General features: G+C 41.9%; 1 protein-coding gene across 14 annotated transcripts in view; it reads right to left on the bottom strand.

The window, feature by feature from the left end:
* Nucleotides 1-15,470, bottom strand: part of PHACTR1 (phosphatase and actin regulator 1) — a 581,376-nt gene that overhangs the window by 127,143 nt on the left and 438,763 nt on the right. For all 14 annotated transcript variants that reach the window (XM_030817298.1, XM_012509150.2, XM_030817300.1 and 11 more), the window contains one exon: nucleotides 159-239. In XM_030817298.1, coding sequence (XP_030673158.1) covers nucleotides 159-239 — 81 coding nt within the window. The remainder of the gene's footprint in view (nucleotides 1-158; nucleotides 240-15,470) is intronic.

Here is a 15,470-nt window from a genome sequence, read left to right as displayed (position 1 = left end):
CTGCTATGTTCTCTTTTCTCTCCAGAACTGTCTGGAGTTTTAACGGTTCAAATCCTGATATCTGGTGATGCAGAAAATGAAATGGAACTCCAAGCAATATGCATGCAGATCCCAGACATGACTCTTTGGTCCAGGGACGGCAGACCAATCCTCCTTACCTTTATCATAGATTTCCTTCAGGACTCCTCGCTTTATCAGCTCTTCTCTGCTTTGCCTCATAGATATTTTCCTTTCCAGGGCTACAAACAAAAGACAAACAGGGAGGCAGATGTGAGTAGGTAACAAAGCTGTCTTCTAAAGGATCCTATGTTAACACATATGGCAATGTAATGTACGAGAAAGCTTCTGTAAATTGTGCTTTGCTAATGTGAGCTAATGAGACATACCAGTTAATATATTTTGATACTATCATAATAAGCCTTTTAATCAGATTATGTCATTTAAGCTTCCAATAATCTTCAAATTACCACCTATGACAGGGTAGGCATTTTTTTTTTTTTTTGAGACGGAGTCTCACTCTGTCACCCAGGCTGGAGTACAGTGGGGCGATCTCAGCTCACTGCAACCCCTGCCTCCCAGGTTCAAGCGATTCTCCTGCCTTAGCCTCTTGAGTAGCTGGGACTACAGGTGCATGCCATCACGCACAGCTAATTTTTGTATTTTTAGTAGAGACGGGGTTTTATTGTTTTAGCCAGCATGGTCTTGATCTCCTGACCTCGTGATCCACTTGCCTTGGCCTCCCTAAGTGCTGGGATTACAGGCGTAAGCCACCGTGCCCAGCCGAGGTAGGCGTTCTTATTTAATTGAACCCCAATTTACGGTTGAACCTGTAGCACAGAAAAGCTCAACAATTTGTCAGAGTCACATTGCTATTGAGTAAAGGAACTGGGATTCAATGCTAGAAACGCCACCTGGGATGTCAGCCAAACCTCACGTCTTACTGCACTTTCCTGAACATGGTACTTCCTCCCAGGAGGGACTGCTGTTTCAATGATCCAGTTCACAGAGATCACGCCTCACTGAGGATTCCGTTGCTTTCCAACTATTTTAAAAAATGGTGTGAAAATGTCTTCTGAGAAGCTCTCTGGTGTGGCCTCCCAGGGTCCGGAGGCAATACTGTCTAAAGGTAGGGTGGCTTCCATGGCGCGGCCCCTCCACTGCCTTTTTCTCTTAGGCTCCAAGCTGGAACAGCCGAGTGGAGAAGGAACTATTCAGTTACCCAATGCACCTCTGCCATGGCCCGCCATGCCCCTAGGTCAAGTGCTTGGGAAGGTGGCAGCGGGGATGGAGGAAGGAAGAGGGAACAGTGGGTGCACTGGGGGGCAAATCAAGTAGAAACAGCCCGGGAGTGGGGAAGTGGGGGGCGGCCCAAGAGGCAGGCCTGTGGCTCGAAGGAGGGACACGGGCAAACATGGGGAGGAAAGAAGGCTATTCCAGCAGCTGGCGCAGTCTCTGGTACACACTGACTCAACCTCCACAGGCTTTGAAACCATATTCATGGGAAAATCATCAGCTATAAAATAAGGAAACTACTTTATGCAGACAAATTCAGATACAGATTAATTAAACACACACTGTCCTCAACGGAATTTAGTCCAAAGAATATGAAGAACTAGGAAGAAAGCAAGCAACAAGGATTGTGGTTCTAACTCTGCCACCCTCTAAGCTATGGGACATGAGTCGAGTGACCTTAGTCAAGTCACTTTGCCACACTGGGAAAACACTGATGCCTCAGCCCAGCCACTCCAATTTCATAGGTCCGGGGTGGGACCAGGACATCTCCATTTTGATAAAAAAGCTCTCTGGGTTATTTTCAGGCATGACTCGGCTGAGAATCACTTATTATATATTTTGGAACTTACTATTTTAAAAACGTTACGTTCTAGCTCCCTCTCTTAAATTATAATGAATTAAGTGGTATGAGGGAGAAAAATAAATGTTAGGTTAGGATGCACTCACATAGAGCTGACGGAGAACATATTAATCCTAAAATAGAGACATAAATCTGTTCCCCCAGAAGTGATGGCAGGAGGGCTGTATGGGAGGACAAGGGGGAAAGCTGGGTGCAGGAAACATGGAAACAGTGTTTGTGTGGGGGTTCGAGAGTTTTGTCAAACCAGATGACATTATATGATGGCAGGAAGGCAGAAAGATGTTCCATTCAGAGCTTAGGGAAGGGCTGGAGAAGGGATGGGGAATTGCATGCAGTTAGGTTAGAAAGTTCTGCCTGACTTGGAAGGATCTGCTAAGCAGCCGGGCGCGGGGGTTCACACCTGTAAATGTCAGCACTTTGGGAGGCTGAGGTGGGTGGATCATTTGAGGTCAGGAGTTTGAGACCAGCCTGGTCAACATGGTGAAACTCCATCTCTACTAAAAATACAAAAATTAGTTGGGCGTGGTGGCGCATGCTTGTAGTCCCAGCTACTTGGGAGGCTGAGACAGGAGGATTGCTTGAACCCGGGAGGCAGAGGTTGCAGTGAGCGAGATTGCGCCACTGCACTCCAGCCTGGGCAACCCATGGAGACTCTGTCTCAAAAAAAAAAAAAAAAAAAAAAAGAAAAGAAAAGAAAAGATCTACTAAGCAGCACAGGAGCACAGTGGAAGAAGACTGGACAGGTAAGGTGAAGCAGGGGGGCTTTAAGTACGGGGTTTGTTACAGATGTTTGGGTGACAAAAAACCATCTGAATATAAACAGATGCTTTCTGCTTCTGTACTTAACCACATAAATAAAACAGATTTCTCTTAAACAAAATGAGGTTTCCTAGGTGTTCTAAACCACAGACTAAAGTGGAGAGACCTGGTCTACAGCACTAAAGGAAGATCTGCAGTGAGGTGAGCAGAACCCTGGACTTGGAGGTCCAAGATCCTGAGCTATTAAGAGAAATGTGGATGTTCTCAGGCTAAGCACTCAGTCATCTGGACATCAGCTGTCACTCAACAACTGTGGATCCGCTGTCCACAGTCAAAGGCACCGGCTGGGGCTGGAAATAATGGTAACCAAAGAGACAGCCGTTGCCGTGATAGAGTTTACAGACTCATGTGACATTCAGACCAACATCAAATGATGATATTACTTAATGTGTGACCACAAGTTGAGATCAGTCCTCCTTAAGAAAAGGGACAAGTTCCTATCAGAGCATATGGTAAATATTGTCCCTGATGGGGGTGTTGGAAACGGCTTTTCTGAAGAAGAGATCTTTGAGCTGAGAGGGGCTGGGTAGGGGCTGAGGGATATGCTCCAGATAGAGCAGCCCCCTCCAGACGGAGAAATCATGGTGCCAGGAAGGAACAGAAAGAAAGCTGGTGTGGCTGCAGCTGCCAGCATCAGATGAAGAATGTTTGAGATGGGGTAGGAGGCTGGGCCATGAAAGGCCTCATGGACCATGTTATTCTAAGAGCAATGGGAAGAAATGATCAGCTTTGAGGATACGAAAGATGAACATTCACTTTAATACAGAGAATGGATTGGAAAGAGGCCAATGACTGGGTGATTACAGGCATCTAGGCAGGGGATGATGGCAGCTGAGATGAAGATGCTGTTGACAGTGACAAAAGATGCACCCAAGACATGTGAAGGTGGCAATGTAGACACGACTAGATGTTAAAGCTTGGACAGGGATATGCAGGAAAGAGAAAAGCCAAGGAGGATGCCTTGGTTCTTGATCTGCATAACTCAATGGACAGTGCTGTCCATGACTAAGGCAGGGAATACGGGGTGAGAATCGGGGGTGGAGGATGCATGACAAGTTCAATGCTAGCCACATCCAAGAGACGTTATCAAGCATGTGCTAGGGAAATGCAGTTGGATACTTTATTAAACAGACATGGGAAGTTAAATGAGAATGTGCTACGTGGCACAGACTATGCCAGATGCTTGCGTGCACCAGTGCTTCTCAAACTTTTCCATGGAAACATTCCTTATGGCAAAGGGAGAATACTAGGGGCTCCAGGGTATGACTCAAAGTTGCCCATGCCAAGGATTAAAGAAAGTACGTTTCTTTAATGTACTAAGTTTCCTTTAAAAGTACATGTAGAAATCACATAATATATCTGTTTTAATTTAAATAAGAAAATACTCCTGCTCCATCACCACCAATTTCCCAGTTAAAGTGACATGCTAGAAAGAGATGGCTGATTTCTTCTATGGCTTTGTCCATTCCTGGTATAGAACCCTGAGCCCACAGCGAATGCACAGATCATTTTGAGAAGTGTGAGAAATTATGTTACTTAACTTAATCTTCACCACAATCCTGTAAAGTGTGATCATTCCCATTTTACAATGAGGTACCTGAGGCCCAGCCAAACGAACTTGCTCAGAGTCCCACAGCAGTAAGTGGAAGAGCAGAAAGAGATTTTAATGTTCTTCCCTTTTTCTCCATGATGCAACATCGTTGTGAGAATGATTATAATGTATAGGAAAACAGCAAGGCTCTAAAAACAGAAGGCAATCTGATTGTTAGTTCACTTGGGGTTGAAAGTCACGGTAAAGTGACATAATTCCACTTTACTCTCAGGAGCTTCTTCCTTGTAAGGAACTCTTCAGTTTTTTTTTTTTTTTTTTTTGAGATGGAGTCTCACTCTGTTGCCCAGCTGGAGTGTAGTGGTGCAATCTCAGCTCACTCCAACCTCCGCCTCCCGGGTTCAAGCAATTCTCCTGCCTCAGCCTCTCGAGTAGCTGGGATTACAGGCACCCGCCACCATGCCGGGCTAATTTTTGTATTTTTAGTAGAGATGGGGTTTCACCATGTTGGCCAGGCTGGTCTCGAACTCCTGACCTTGTGATCCGCCCGCCTTGGCCTCCCAGAGTGCTGGGATTACAGGCGTGAGCCACTGCGCCCAGCCAGGAACTATTCTCTTCTTATCATCTCTCTTAACAAGGTATGCACGATGCCTCTCTTCTGGTTTTACTTTCAGCAGCTCTTCCAAAGTCAGAGCTAAGTTTAAGTGGGGTCAAAGTGTTCTGCAGCAGGCAGGTGTATGCACACCTACCCCCCATGTCTGAGGAAGCTGAGAGGACAAAGAAAGGCTGACAAATTCATCTTCTGAATTTGTAGTAGGGACTCACAAACAGAAGCCACGGCTGGGTCTTGGGCAGCAGTGCGATGAGATAGTGGATCCCCAGGCCATTATTCTCCCAGACCCAGGGCTTATATACTATATGGAAAGGGTGTGCATGATTGAAAAGAAAGTGTAGGACAACCGAAGCATGGTAACATCAAGGTTGTTTTGACCTAAGGGCAGCACTTACGGTAAGTACATGCTCTTGCACAAAGAACAGTAGATAAATTGGAAATCTCAGAGGCCTTCTAAGACCTGGGGTTAATCAGAAGCCAATATGGTGGATGAGTATCCAACATGAAGTTGCTTTAACTTTTACACTATGACAAGCTCACCACTGCTCCAGGAAGTAAAATACTGTGGGCTGTCTGCTGCAAAGGGACAACCATTGGACCTGGTTTATGACTGACCCGTAAAACACAGGGGGAATTGGGGTTAATATGGGGAAAAAAGAAAATACAATGGTTTCCCTTTTCACAGACTGGGTATGGTCTGACCCTCCTTCCTCGATAATTTTGGCTTTGGGTAGAACAACATGAAAAAAGAAGAAAAAAGAAGGAATTATGAAAAGTTAAAGAATTTAGAAGAAGAGGAGTGAGTCACTGAGAAAGAAAGAAGGTATGATGTGTTGTGGACCAGCCCGACGGATGGCAGGGATAAGATAAATCAGCTAAAATGAGAACCGAGGTGTGAGGGTGAGCTGACTGCCTGGGAGTGTCTGGTCTTTGGGAGGTAGAAAATGAAAGCGAACAGAACAAAGAAATCCATCCCTTTAAGCAAAAATCTGTATTGCTAGAGGTGCTGGAAAAGCATGAGAGCAGATATTATTTTTATATAAAAAAATAAAGTCAGAAGGACTTATTTTAAAACAAGAAAACCTATTCTCAAATCCAAAAATCACTCTGATATTATACAGTTATTAAAATACACGGCAGTTTGGGAACGATGACTCAAGCTTGTAATCTCAGCACTTTGGGAGGTTGAGGTGGGCCTCACTTGAGGTCAGGAGTTCAAGACCAGCCTGGCCAACATGGTGAAACCCCATTTCTACTAAAAATACAAAAATTAGCCAGGCATGGTGGCCTGTAATCACAGCTTACTCAGGAGAGTGAGGCAGGAAAATTGCTTGAACCCAGTAGGTGGAGGTTGCTGTGAGCTGAGATTGCATCACCACACTCCAGCCTGGGCAACAGGGTGAGACTCCATCTCAAAAAACAAAATAAAATAAAATAAAAAATAAAATAAAATACAGGGCAGTATAAAATCCAAGTGTCCACACAAGGCGATGTTTCGGTGTAAACCACTTGGTTATAAAACTGGACTGCAGTGATGGCTGCACAACCCTTTAAATTTACTGAAATCATTGAGTTGTATACTTACAGTGGGTTCATTTTATGGTATGTAAGTTATACCTCAATAAAGTTGTTAAAGAAAAATGCCTGTAATAGCAAATGCATTAGTTAAAAAAATGAAAATAGTAAATCTAAGCAGACAATTAAGAAATTAATAAACTTTAGGCCACAGAAAGCTAGGAGGCCAACATTAAAATTTAAAAATTAGAAATATAGCATATAAAGGTAAATTTCTTTTCAGCAATGTTTTAAACCTCTAACACCTAATTGATCAGTAGAACCAAAATAGAAAAATCAGGAATCTGGTTCTCCCCAAAATGAATATGCGGCTTAGAAGGTGGCCAATGCAATTTCCTGATCTTTAGAAAATAACCAAATTTCCAGCCTGCAGTCAATGCAGAAAACCATCAGATGCTTTACAATGTGATGCTGGCAACTGAAACACCAAAACAAAACTACATAAACCAGCAAAGATGCAAAGACTACTTCTAGAAACATCTAATCTACAATTCAAAACCAACATATAAGATAGCCTGAAGAGAGAAAGGAAGAAAACAAACTGTACTTTGCTTTTATAGACCAACAATGGTAGCTGAGAAGATCCAGACATGTAAAAAAAGATATTTCGCATATCTCCCTTGCCTGAAATACGACTGGGAGAATGATTTCTCAATTACAGTGCCAAAAATGGCCCCAAGAAACTGTATTTAAAGGTTGGCATGTCCAAGGAAGGCTCTCTAAACTTGCCTTCAAACTCTGCCTTAATATAAAAACTAGGCATGAAACCTCAAAAGGCATGGCTATTCTTGCATCTTTACCACTGTGTATTCACCATGCACTTTTATTCTGTATTACTGATGCCCTGACATCTCGGAGCCTTTGCCGACCCTGGATGGACTGCCTCTCCTGTGGCTGGCTGATTCCCAGAGAGAGTGAATGGAATTCTTTGAATGTGCCTTTCACATCCAAATGAATCTATTCAGGGCCCACAGTCCTGACCACCTCCTTTAATGAGCTCGTACATTCCCAGCCACTGTGCACCTGTCCTCAGCACCCCAGGGCTGGTACTAGATGACTAGAGACCACCCCTATGTGACAGAGCCCACTGAAAGTATTCCCGCTGGCCAGTCCTAAGCCTGCTTATTCTGTCTTGCCTGTTCCTTCCCATGGAAACCACAAAAAAGGCTCATGCCCACATTTTCCTCCCATACCTCCCCCTGTGTGGCCCTGCTTGGGTGGCATGCCCCTTGCTCTTGGGATTTGGGAGTAAAACAATCTTTTCAATGGCAGTTGTCTTCTTATCTGTTGGACTCACCATACCTGAAGAATAATCAAATCTCCGGTTTAAAACACACCAATCTTTGCACTGGTTTGTAAAGGAAGGAAAAAACAGGAAGACTAGGGCAATTCTCACAGCTTTCTCTTCCACTTTGTTGTTCTGAAATCTGTCTGCATGTGAGCCAGTACTTCAGAAACGAGGAGTCTGGAGATAAAAGACCAAAGACCACCTCTACTAATAGTGACGGTAGTTCCAGTTTAGTCATTTTTTAAACTCCTCTTCTGAGCCACCATATCAGTCTATGCTGTATTTACTGAAAGCCAGTTCCCCATGATACCTCCTTAATGTATTTTCCCAGTCTCCCTCTCCACATGAATTTGTGATGACCCAGGGAATCCTACGCCTCTTTGACATTGATGAATTTTTTTTTTTTTGAGACAGAGTCTTGCTCTGTTGCCCAGGCTGTAGTGCAATGGCTCGATCTTGACACACTGCCACCTCCGCCTCCTGGGTTTAAGCCTTTCTCCTGCCTCAGCCTCCCAAGTAGCTGGGACTACAGGCGCCCGCCACCATGCCTGGCTAATTTTTTGTATTTTTAGTACAGACATGGTTTCACCATGTTGGCTAGGCTGGTCTTGAACTCCTGACTTCAGGTGATCCACCCACCTCCACCTCCCAGAGTGCTCGGATTACAGGTGTGAGCCACTGCGCCCAGCCTGACATTGATGAATTTAAAATAAGCATCTTGGATGGGCTCATTCTCCTTGGTGGAATATCTAGGTTAGATGAATTTGTTAAAAATAGGGCATTTTAAAAAATTTCTTGCACATACACACACACACTTATTTATAAAAATAATACGTGAAAATATTTTACTGTAAAAAATTCGAGAAATAAAGAGAAAACAGTCCTTTTCACTCTCTCTCCCTCCATAGCCTAACTGATCAAATCCACTACTGCCTACATCTTTTTCCCCGCCTCTCCCCTGCAACAGTCATACCTTCCCACACCATATACAAATACCATTTTAAAAACAATAATGAAATCATTCTATGCATGTTGTTCTACAAGTCTTTTTCTTCCTCTAACTTATCAAATGGTTCCATAGCTCTTCCCACCTCATTCTTTTTGGGTACTACATGCCATTTCATGGGATGTAGGCACTATGATTCATTTAACCAGCCTGCAGCTGAAGGCAAGTTAAGTTGTTCCCACATTGTGGCATACAAACATCGCTACTGTGTTCATACTTGTTCAGGCTCTCATGTAAACACATATAAGGATTTTTCTAGAATATATAGATAGATGTACAATTTCTGGGCCGGGTATTTTCTGTGTGCTCCCAGTACTGATGGAAGAAAGAAACTCTTATGTTCCATAACTTTTAAGTATTGCTTTTTTTATTAAAAAAAAAAAAGATGAAGAAGTTGGAGAAAAAACAATATTGATGTTAGAACAAGTCATTTGGTCCTGCTCAGATTACCAGAGCAGAAACTTATTTAGATTTCTCTCCAGGATAATCTATCTCTGTTGAATTCTCTGCTCAACTGCCTTTAAATTACATTCTGAAGGGAATAGAAAGTTGAAGGGGGAAAAGCTATTGAGAAATGATGAAATTTGTGGTAGCTTACTGCTGAGTAGTTTACTTGCAAGTAAAATCTATAGCTTTTATCCTTTGTAAATCTTACAACTCCAGTGAAAGGAAATTTTTAGGCTAGAAATCTACAAGTGACAAATGCAATGAGACTCCAGAATCTAGAACGTGCCTCCACTTCCCATCTGGCTTCATGAGTAATGGGAATTATTTATATGATACAATAACTGCAGCCTAGAAAGACTCAAAACATAATAATCAACCCACGTATTAGTATGATGCAACAACTATAGCCTAGAAGGATTCCAAATGAAACAATCAACCCCCATTTAGGCTATCTCTAGGGAAAAATGCTTTCTTAAGATAAAGAGATGTTTCAAAATTAAGTTTATATAAACAATATATAAAAGAGGAGAAAGGGGAGCAATGAGAAAAACCTAGTGGTCTTCCATTTCAAAAGACCAGGTGGCAAATATCAGTTAATCTTTTATTTCATAAGGAAGTTAATGAGAAAAGAAACAAGGTTGTCAATCTAATGATATGTTGAAAATGGAAAGGAATGTAAAAAAGAAAAAAGAATGCAACTCTGAATGTCTAATTTTAGACAACATGATATGCTAAACATATTCAATAAAAAGTCACATTAATCTAGAGGCAATTTGTATGAGTACCACATATTGGGTCTTTTACTACCTCAGGTATCATGAATATCTAAACATTTTGCCAGTAACCCAGTTATTACTAGGTAAGAAGGTTTTTAATTACTTGATAATCCAAGGAAAGCTTATCGAATCGCTAATTCAAAATGAAAGAAAATTTATTATTATTACTATTATTATTATTATTATTTTCTGAGGCAGAGTCTCACTCTGTTGCCAAGGCTGGAATGCAGTGGTGCAATCTTGGCTCACTGGAAACTCCACCTGCCAGGCTTAAGTGATTCTCCCACCTCAGTCTCCCAAGTTGCTAGGACAGGCGTACGGCACCACACCGGGCTAACATGTATTTTCTGTAGAGGTGGGGTTTCGCCATGTTGCCCAGGCTAGTCTCGAACTCCTGGGCTCAAATGATCTGCCTGCCTCGGCCTTCCAAACTGTTGGGATTACAGGTGTGAGCCACTGTGCCCAGCCAGAAAATTCTTTTTATATTTGGCAACTAAGGCCAAGTGATCCTCAAAAGCAGAGAGAGGCAGGTCAGTTTAGAATTTTTTTCCCCTCTAAAAATCCAAACCACATGGAACTTTTATCTAAATCAGGGATGTCCAATCTTTTGGCTTCCCTGGGTCACATTACAAGAATTGTCTTGAGCCACACATAAAATACACTAACACTAACAATAGTTGATGAGCTAAAAAAAAAATCGCAACAAAAAATCTCATAACTTTTTAAGAAAGTTTACGAATTTGGGTTGGGCTGCATTCAAAGCTGTCCTGGGCTGCATGTGGCCCAGGGGCTGCAGGCTGGACAAGCTTGAAATCTGAGGGCTCACTGTCCTTGTTGCAAGACAATAAGCATAGATCCTGATCTCTGCTCTATGTTAGCCCCTCCCCCATGATCACAGTAAGAACTTTAGCAGAGTCTACGTGAACAAAATTCTTCATTTCCAACACAGACACCCAACCACTCTACTTGAGTAAAGCTACATAGTGAGCCTGGATAAATTCTTCATGGCCCATGAGGTAGGAGAAGAGACTTTATTTACTATGGTTTGCAATTATATCCAAGTCATCTACATCAGCACTTTCTAAAGTCTGTTTTTGCAGAACAGTAACCCACAGAGATGCTCTGAGAAAAGGGTTCTGTGCACAAATAATTTTGGGAAATGCCATGTACTGCTGGAGAATCACAGTGTTCATTACCACACTGAAGGCCCTGAGAAGACTTGGAATAAAGGAAGCAGTGTAACTCAGTTTCACCATTTCTCCCCAGTTCGTTGGACAATATGACCCTTTTATGGAGTACCATGGGGCTGGTACTCTGAGAAAAAGCCTCTGGGAGATGCTGATCTAAATACCAGATTGCAGAAAGCAAATGAGGTGTTCTGTTGCAAGAAGGCACCAGGGAGGTCAGCTCGCCCAGCAGGGGCCATGCTCTTTCATCAAGAGCTTTCTGGTAAACATTTGAAACAAACAGAACCGAAAACCCTAAGTCCAGCAATATCAAGTTAGGAAGACATGATGACCTGGAAGATCCTAATAGATCAGAATGACCAACCATCTATCTACCTACACTCCTGTGGTCTTGGTAGAAACTTTGGTCAGTAGAGACCTGCATTCCAATGAGCTCCCTTGGCTGGGCCGGCCCTCATGTGCATTCCCCTAATAAAGCAAAGCTATAGACTTCCTGAAGAAGCTCAAGCAGCCCAGTACTACGGAGTTATCTCCTCAAGATAACAATTTTGGTTTTGATTTCATTTCTATTAGGCTTGTCTTCTGAAAGTAATTCAGATAGCATACTTTCCTGTGGAGTGATACAGTATGAGGTAGACCATGTCATTAACAGAGGGGGCTGCTTGTTTTCCTCTTGACTATGGGATAAGTACCTGAAGCCAGGTCCTATGGGAGCTGTGTTAACTGAGTAGATATATGTGAAAAAAAAAGGAAGGGAAACAGCCTCATTTTCAGCATGCTGTCAAAAGTGCATTCTTCATGAATTCTGATTGGATCTTAGTTTGAACAAACAAGCTGTTGAAGCATTTTGGGGTCAGCTAGGTAAATATGAATATGAACTGGGTATTACATCATATTAGGGAATTATAATTAGTTTTGCTACATATGATAATGGTCTTGGATTATACAGAACACTTTCCTTATTTTTTTTGGAGACATATGATTACAGATGTCTGTAATTTACATTAAAACACTTCAGAAGGAAAAAGCAATAGATACAGGCAAATCTTAGTTGTGTGATGGCAATGCAATTAGAGAATATATAGTTATATCATTATACAATTCTCTCAACTTCTCTTATGTTTGCAAATTTTCAAAAAAAACCAGTAAACACACGAATCTTACAAGCCATGTTGAGTGAAAAAAAAAAACTAGGCAAAAGAACACATATACTATGGTTCCATTTATATAAAGTTCAAAAACCAGAAAAACTCAATATATGGTTTAGAGCAATGTATCTCTAAGCTTTAGACCTACAAAGAAAAGGAAGGCTATGATTACAATAAAATATCAGGACAGTGGCTACCTCTGGTGGGGAGGGGAATTACAATTAGAAAGGTACATTAAGGGGCTTCCAGGTGCTGGCAATATTTAATATTTTTGACTTGGGCAGCGGTTACACGGTGTTCACTTTATGACCAACTGTTAAACTGTATATTGATGCTTAACTCATTTTCTCAATTTATATTTTATTTCCCACATAAAAAAATTAAATGACATTGTTACTAACTCTGCTTCTTTGTACTATTGCAATAGTTTCTGAGGGGGAATAAAACACTCAGTCATCATATAATAAAATCATGCAGCTGGCCAGTAAACTAACTCCTGTTAATGAAAGAAAGAGTGGTTATAAGGCAATAAATGCCACAGTAAGCCTTTTCCTGGTCATTCCTTCAAATAGGTCAGACAAGAGTGTAGAAGGGTTGCTCTTAACAAACACTTGCTTAGTCTCTTTCCAAGTCTCCAGAGAGCAAGACGGAAACTTGAAGTATTGGGGGAAGAAAGCCAACAGAAAGTTTTAGAGGTGAGTAATTTTACAGAAGTAAGGATTCTGAATTTGGAAAATAGGATTGACTATCCTTGAAGACCATGCTTAAAGTGACAAGTCAGAAGCAACTGGGAGAAGATAGCTTTTCAAGGACCAGGCTGCACATTCTTGGGAGTGCACCGAGGAAAATTTATGTTACAACTTACAGATTCCATTTTCTATCTCTCTGCACCAACCTGCACAGGGAACTTCAAATCAAATTCGAACAGAATAAATATCAGTTGTCTTTTCTGAGAACGATGAGACACAAGAGAAATAATTCCTTCTCCATTTATTGGTCCCTTGTTACGGGAACATGGTAAAACATGACTTGATAAAACTAAGATCTGAAAAATAAACTATGTTAAGCCCCATGTACAACCTTCACTTTGTCCTTTCACCTATATATCACCTATTAGGACAGACTGTTTCATTAAATGTGAAACAGGTGACCCTGCGGTGAAAGAGAATGTCATGTGATGAAAGTGTTGATGTTAGACACAAACGCTCGATGCTCTGGGGTTTGCTTCTATTACTCGTAAGAGGGTGTATCATAACATCTAATATTTTGTGATTGCGCTCAGATCCACAATTCCCATTTCCACCCTGTTCTCTGCTGCCTTTAACACTCCCCCCAGGAATAAAAAGAAAATTCATTGATTCAGAGCTAGTGAAGTGGGTTTCTCCTTCCAGATGTAGGAAGTATAATGGTGTACTGTATTTCATTCCAGACACCTAATTATTATTGATCGCTTTATGATAGAAGTGTATTGCCCAAAGCACTGAAGAATGGAAATCTGAAATCCTGCCCAGAACGGCTTAATACCCCAGCTACCACCTGTTACCTAAAAGATAATAGCGCCCTTGTTCAAAGTGTTTTGTGGTGCCAAGTTAATGGAAATAAGCTTGCCTGCTTGGCAGCTTGCTTTTCGACTCATGGTTGGATCAACCCTGCTGCAGTGAAGTCTTCAGAAGACAGTGTTAAGATAGTCAGGTTTTACATTCTTACTGCTTTGACTTTTTATCAGAGAAAGACAGCAGTGTTAGACTGAGGGTTTTTTGGTTCTTAGTATCTATGGTTAGAAGAATGTTAGCTAATATTTTTTTTTTTTTTTTTTTTTTTTGAGATGGAGTCTCGCTCTGTCGCCCAGGCTGGAGTGCAGTGGCGCAATCTCGGCTCACTGCAAGCTCCGCCTCCCGGGTTCACGCCATTCTCCTGCCTCAGCCTCTCCGAGTAGCTGGGACTACAGGCGCCCGCCACCCCGCCCGGCTAATTTTTTTTTGTATTTTTAGTAGAGACAGGGTTTCACCATGGTCTCGATCTCCTGACCTCGTGATCCGCCCGCCTTGGCCTCTCGAAGTGCTGGGATTACAAGCGTGAGCCACCGCGCCTGGCCCAGTTAGCTAATAATTTTGAACCAAAATTTAAAAAATCGTAACTATGCATAGCTATGTCAGATGTCTATCCAGACAAATATTTTGCCTGAAGGGGACATTTTGTGTGAAGACTTGATTTCTCCCCCATCATCACCATGGTAACACTTATTATGTATTAGGAACCATGCACTCTGTGCTTTCCACATAGTACTTTATGTAAGTGTTACAACAACTCTGAGAGGTTGGCACTATTATCTACACATGACAGATGAAGAAGATGTTACATGACCTGCACAAGGTGCAGAGCTGCACTTGAACCCAAGCCATGGGATTCCAGTGTGAGAACACTTAAGGATGACATTATCACTGCCTTTTTAAGCCTCACAAGTTAGGGATATGGCCCATAGTTTGTCAAGCTGATCTGCAAATGAACAAACTTGTACAGATAGGCTTTCGTGTATATACAGAAGAACTAAAGATACAATATTTTGCTCTCTGCTAGGCAGAATTTTGGCTCGATATATTAGTCTGCTAGGGCTGCCATGACAAAATACTATAGACTGGCTTAAACAACAGAAATTTATTTTCTCACAGTTTTAAAGACCAGAGGTCCAAGATAAAGATCTTGACCCTTTTGGCTTCTGATGAGGGCTCACTTCCTGGCTTGCAGATGGCTGCCTTCTTGCTGTGTGCTCACGAGGCCTTTCCTTGGTTTGTGTGCTCAGAGAAAGAGAGCTCTCTGGTGTCTCTTCTTGCAAAGACATTAATTCTACCAGATCAGGGATCCACATTTATAACCTCGTTTAACTTTTGTTACTTCCTTGCACCAAATACAGCCACGTGTGGGTTAGGGCTCCAACATATGAATTTGGTGGTGGGGTGGGCACAAACATTCAGTCTATAACATTTATAAACTGTGATCACTTCTTAAATCATTTTTATTAAGTTTAGCAGTTAATTGTCATTGAATGAGATTTCACATATGAAGACCAAGCACATTGCCTTAAACATAAAACTCAATCAGCTGTGACGGTTATTATTAACACTCTCCTACTTTAGGAAAAAATTAAACTATTCAGAGGAAAGAAGTCACAAAGGTATAATTTAACTTTCT

This window comes from Nomascus leucogenys, chromosome 8, assembly GCF_006542625.1.
Source record: "Nomascus leucogenys isolate Asia chromosome 8, Asia_NLE_v1, whole genome shotgun sequence".
NCBI lineage: Eukaryota > Metazoa > Chordata > Mammalia > Primates > Hylobatidae > Nomascus > Nomascus leucogenys.
The sequence above is the reverse complement of the archived record's forward strand: the minus strand, read 5'-3'. Positions and strand labels throughout refer to the sequence as shown.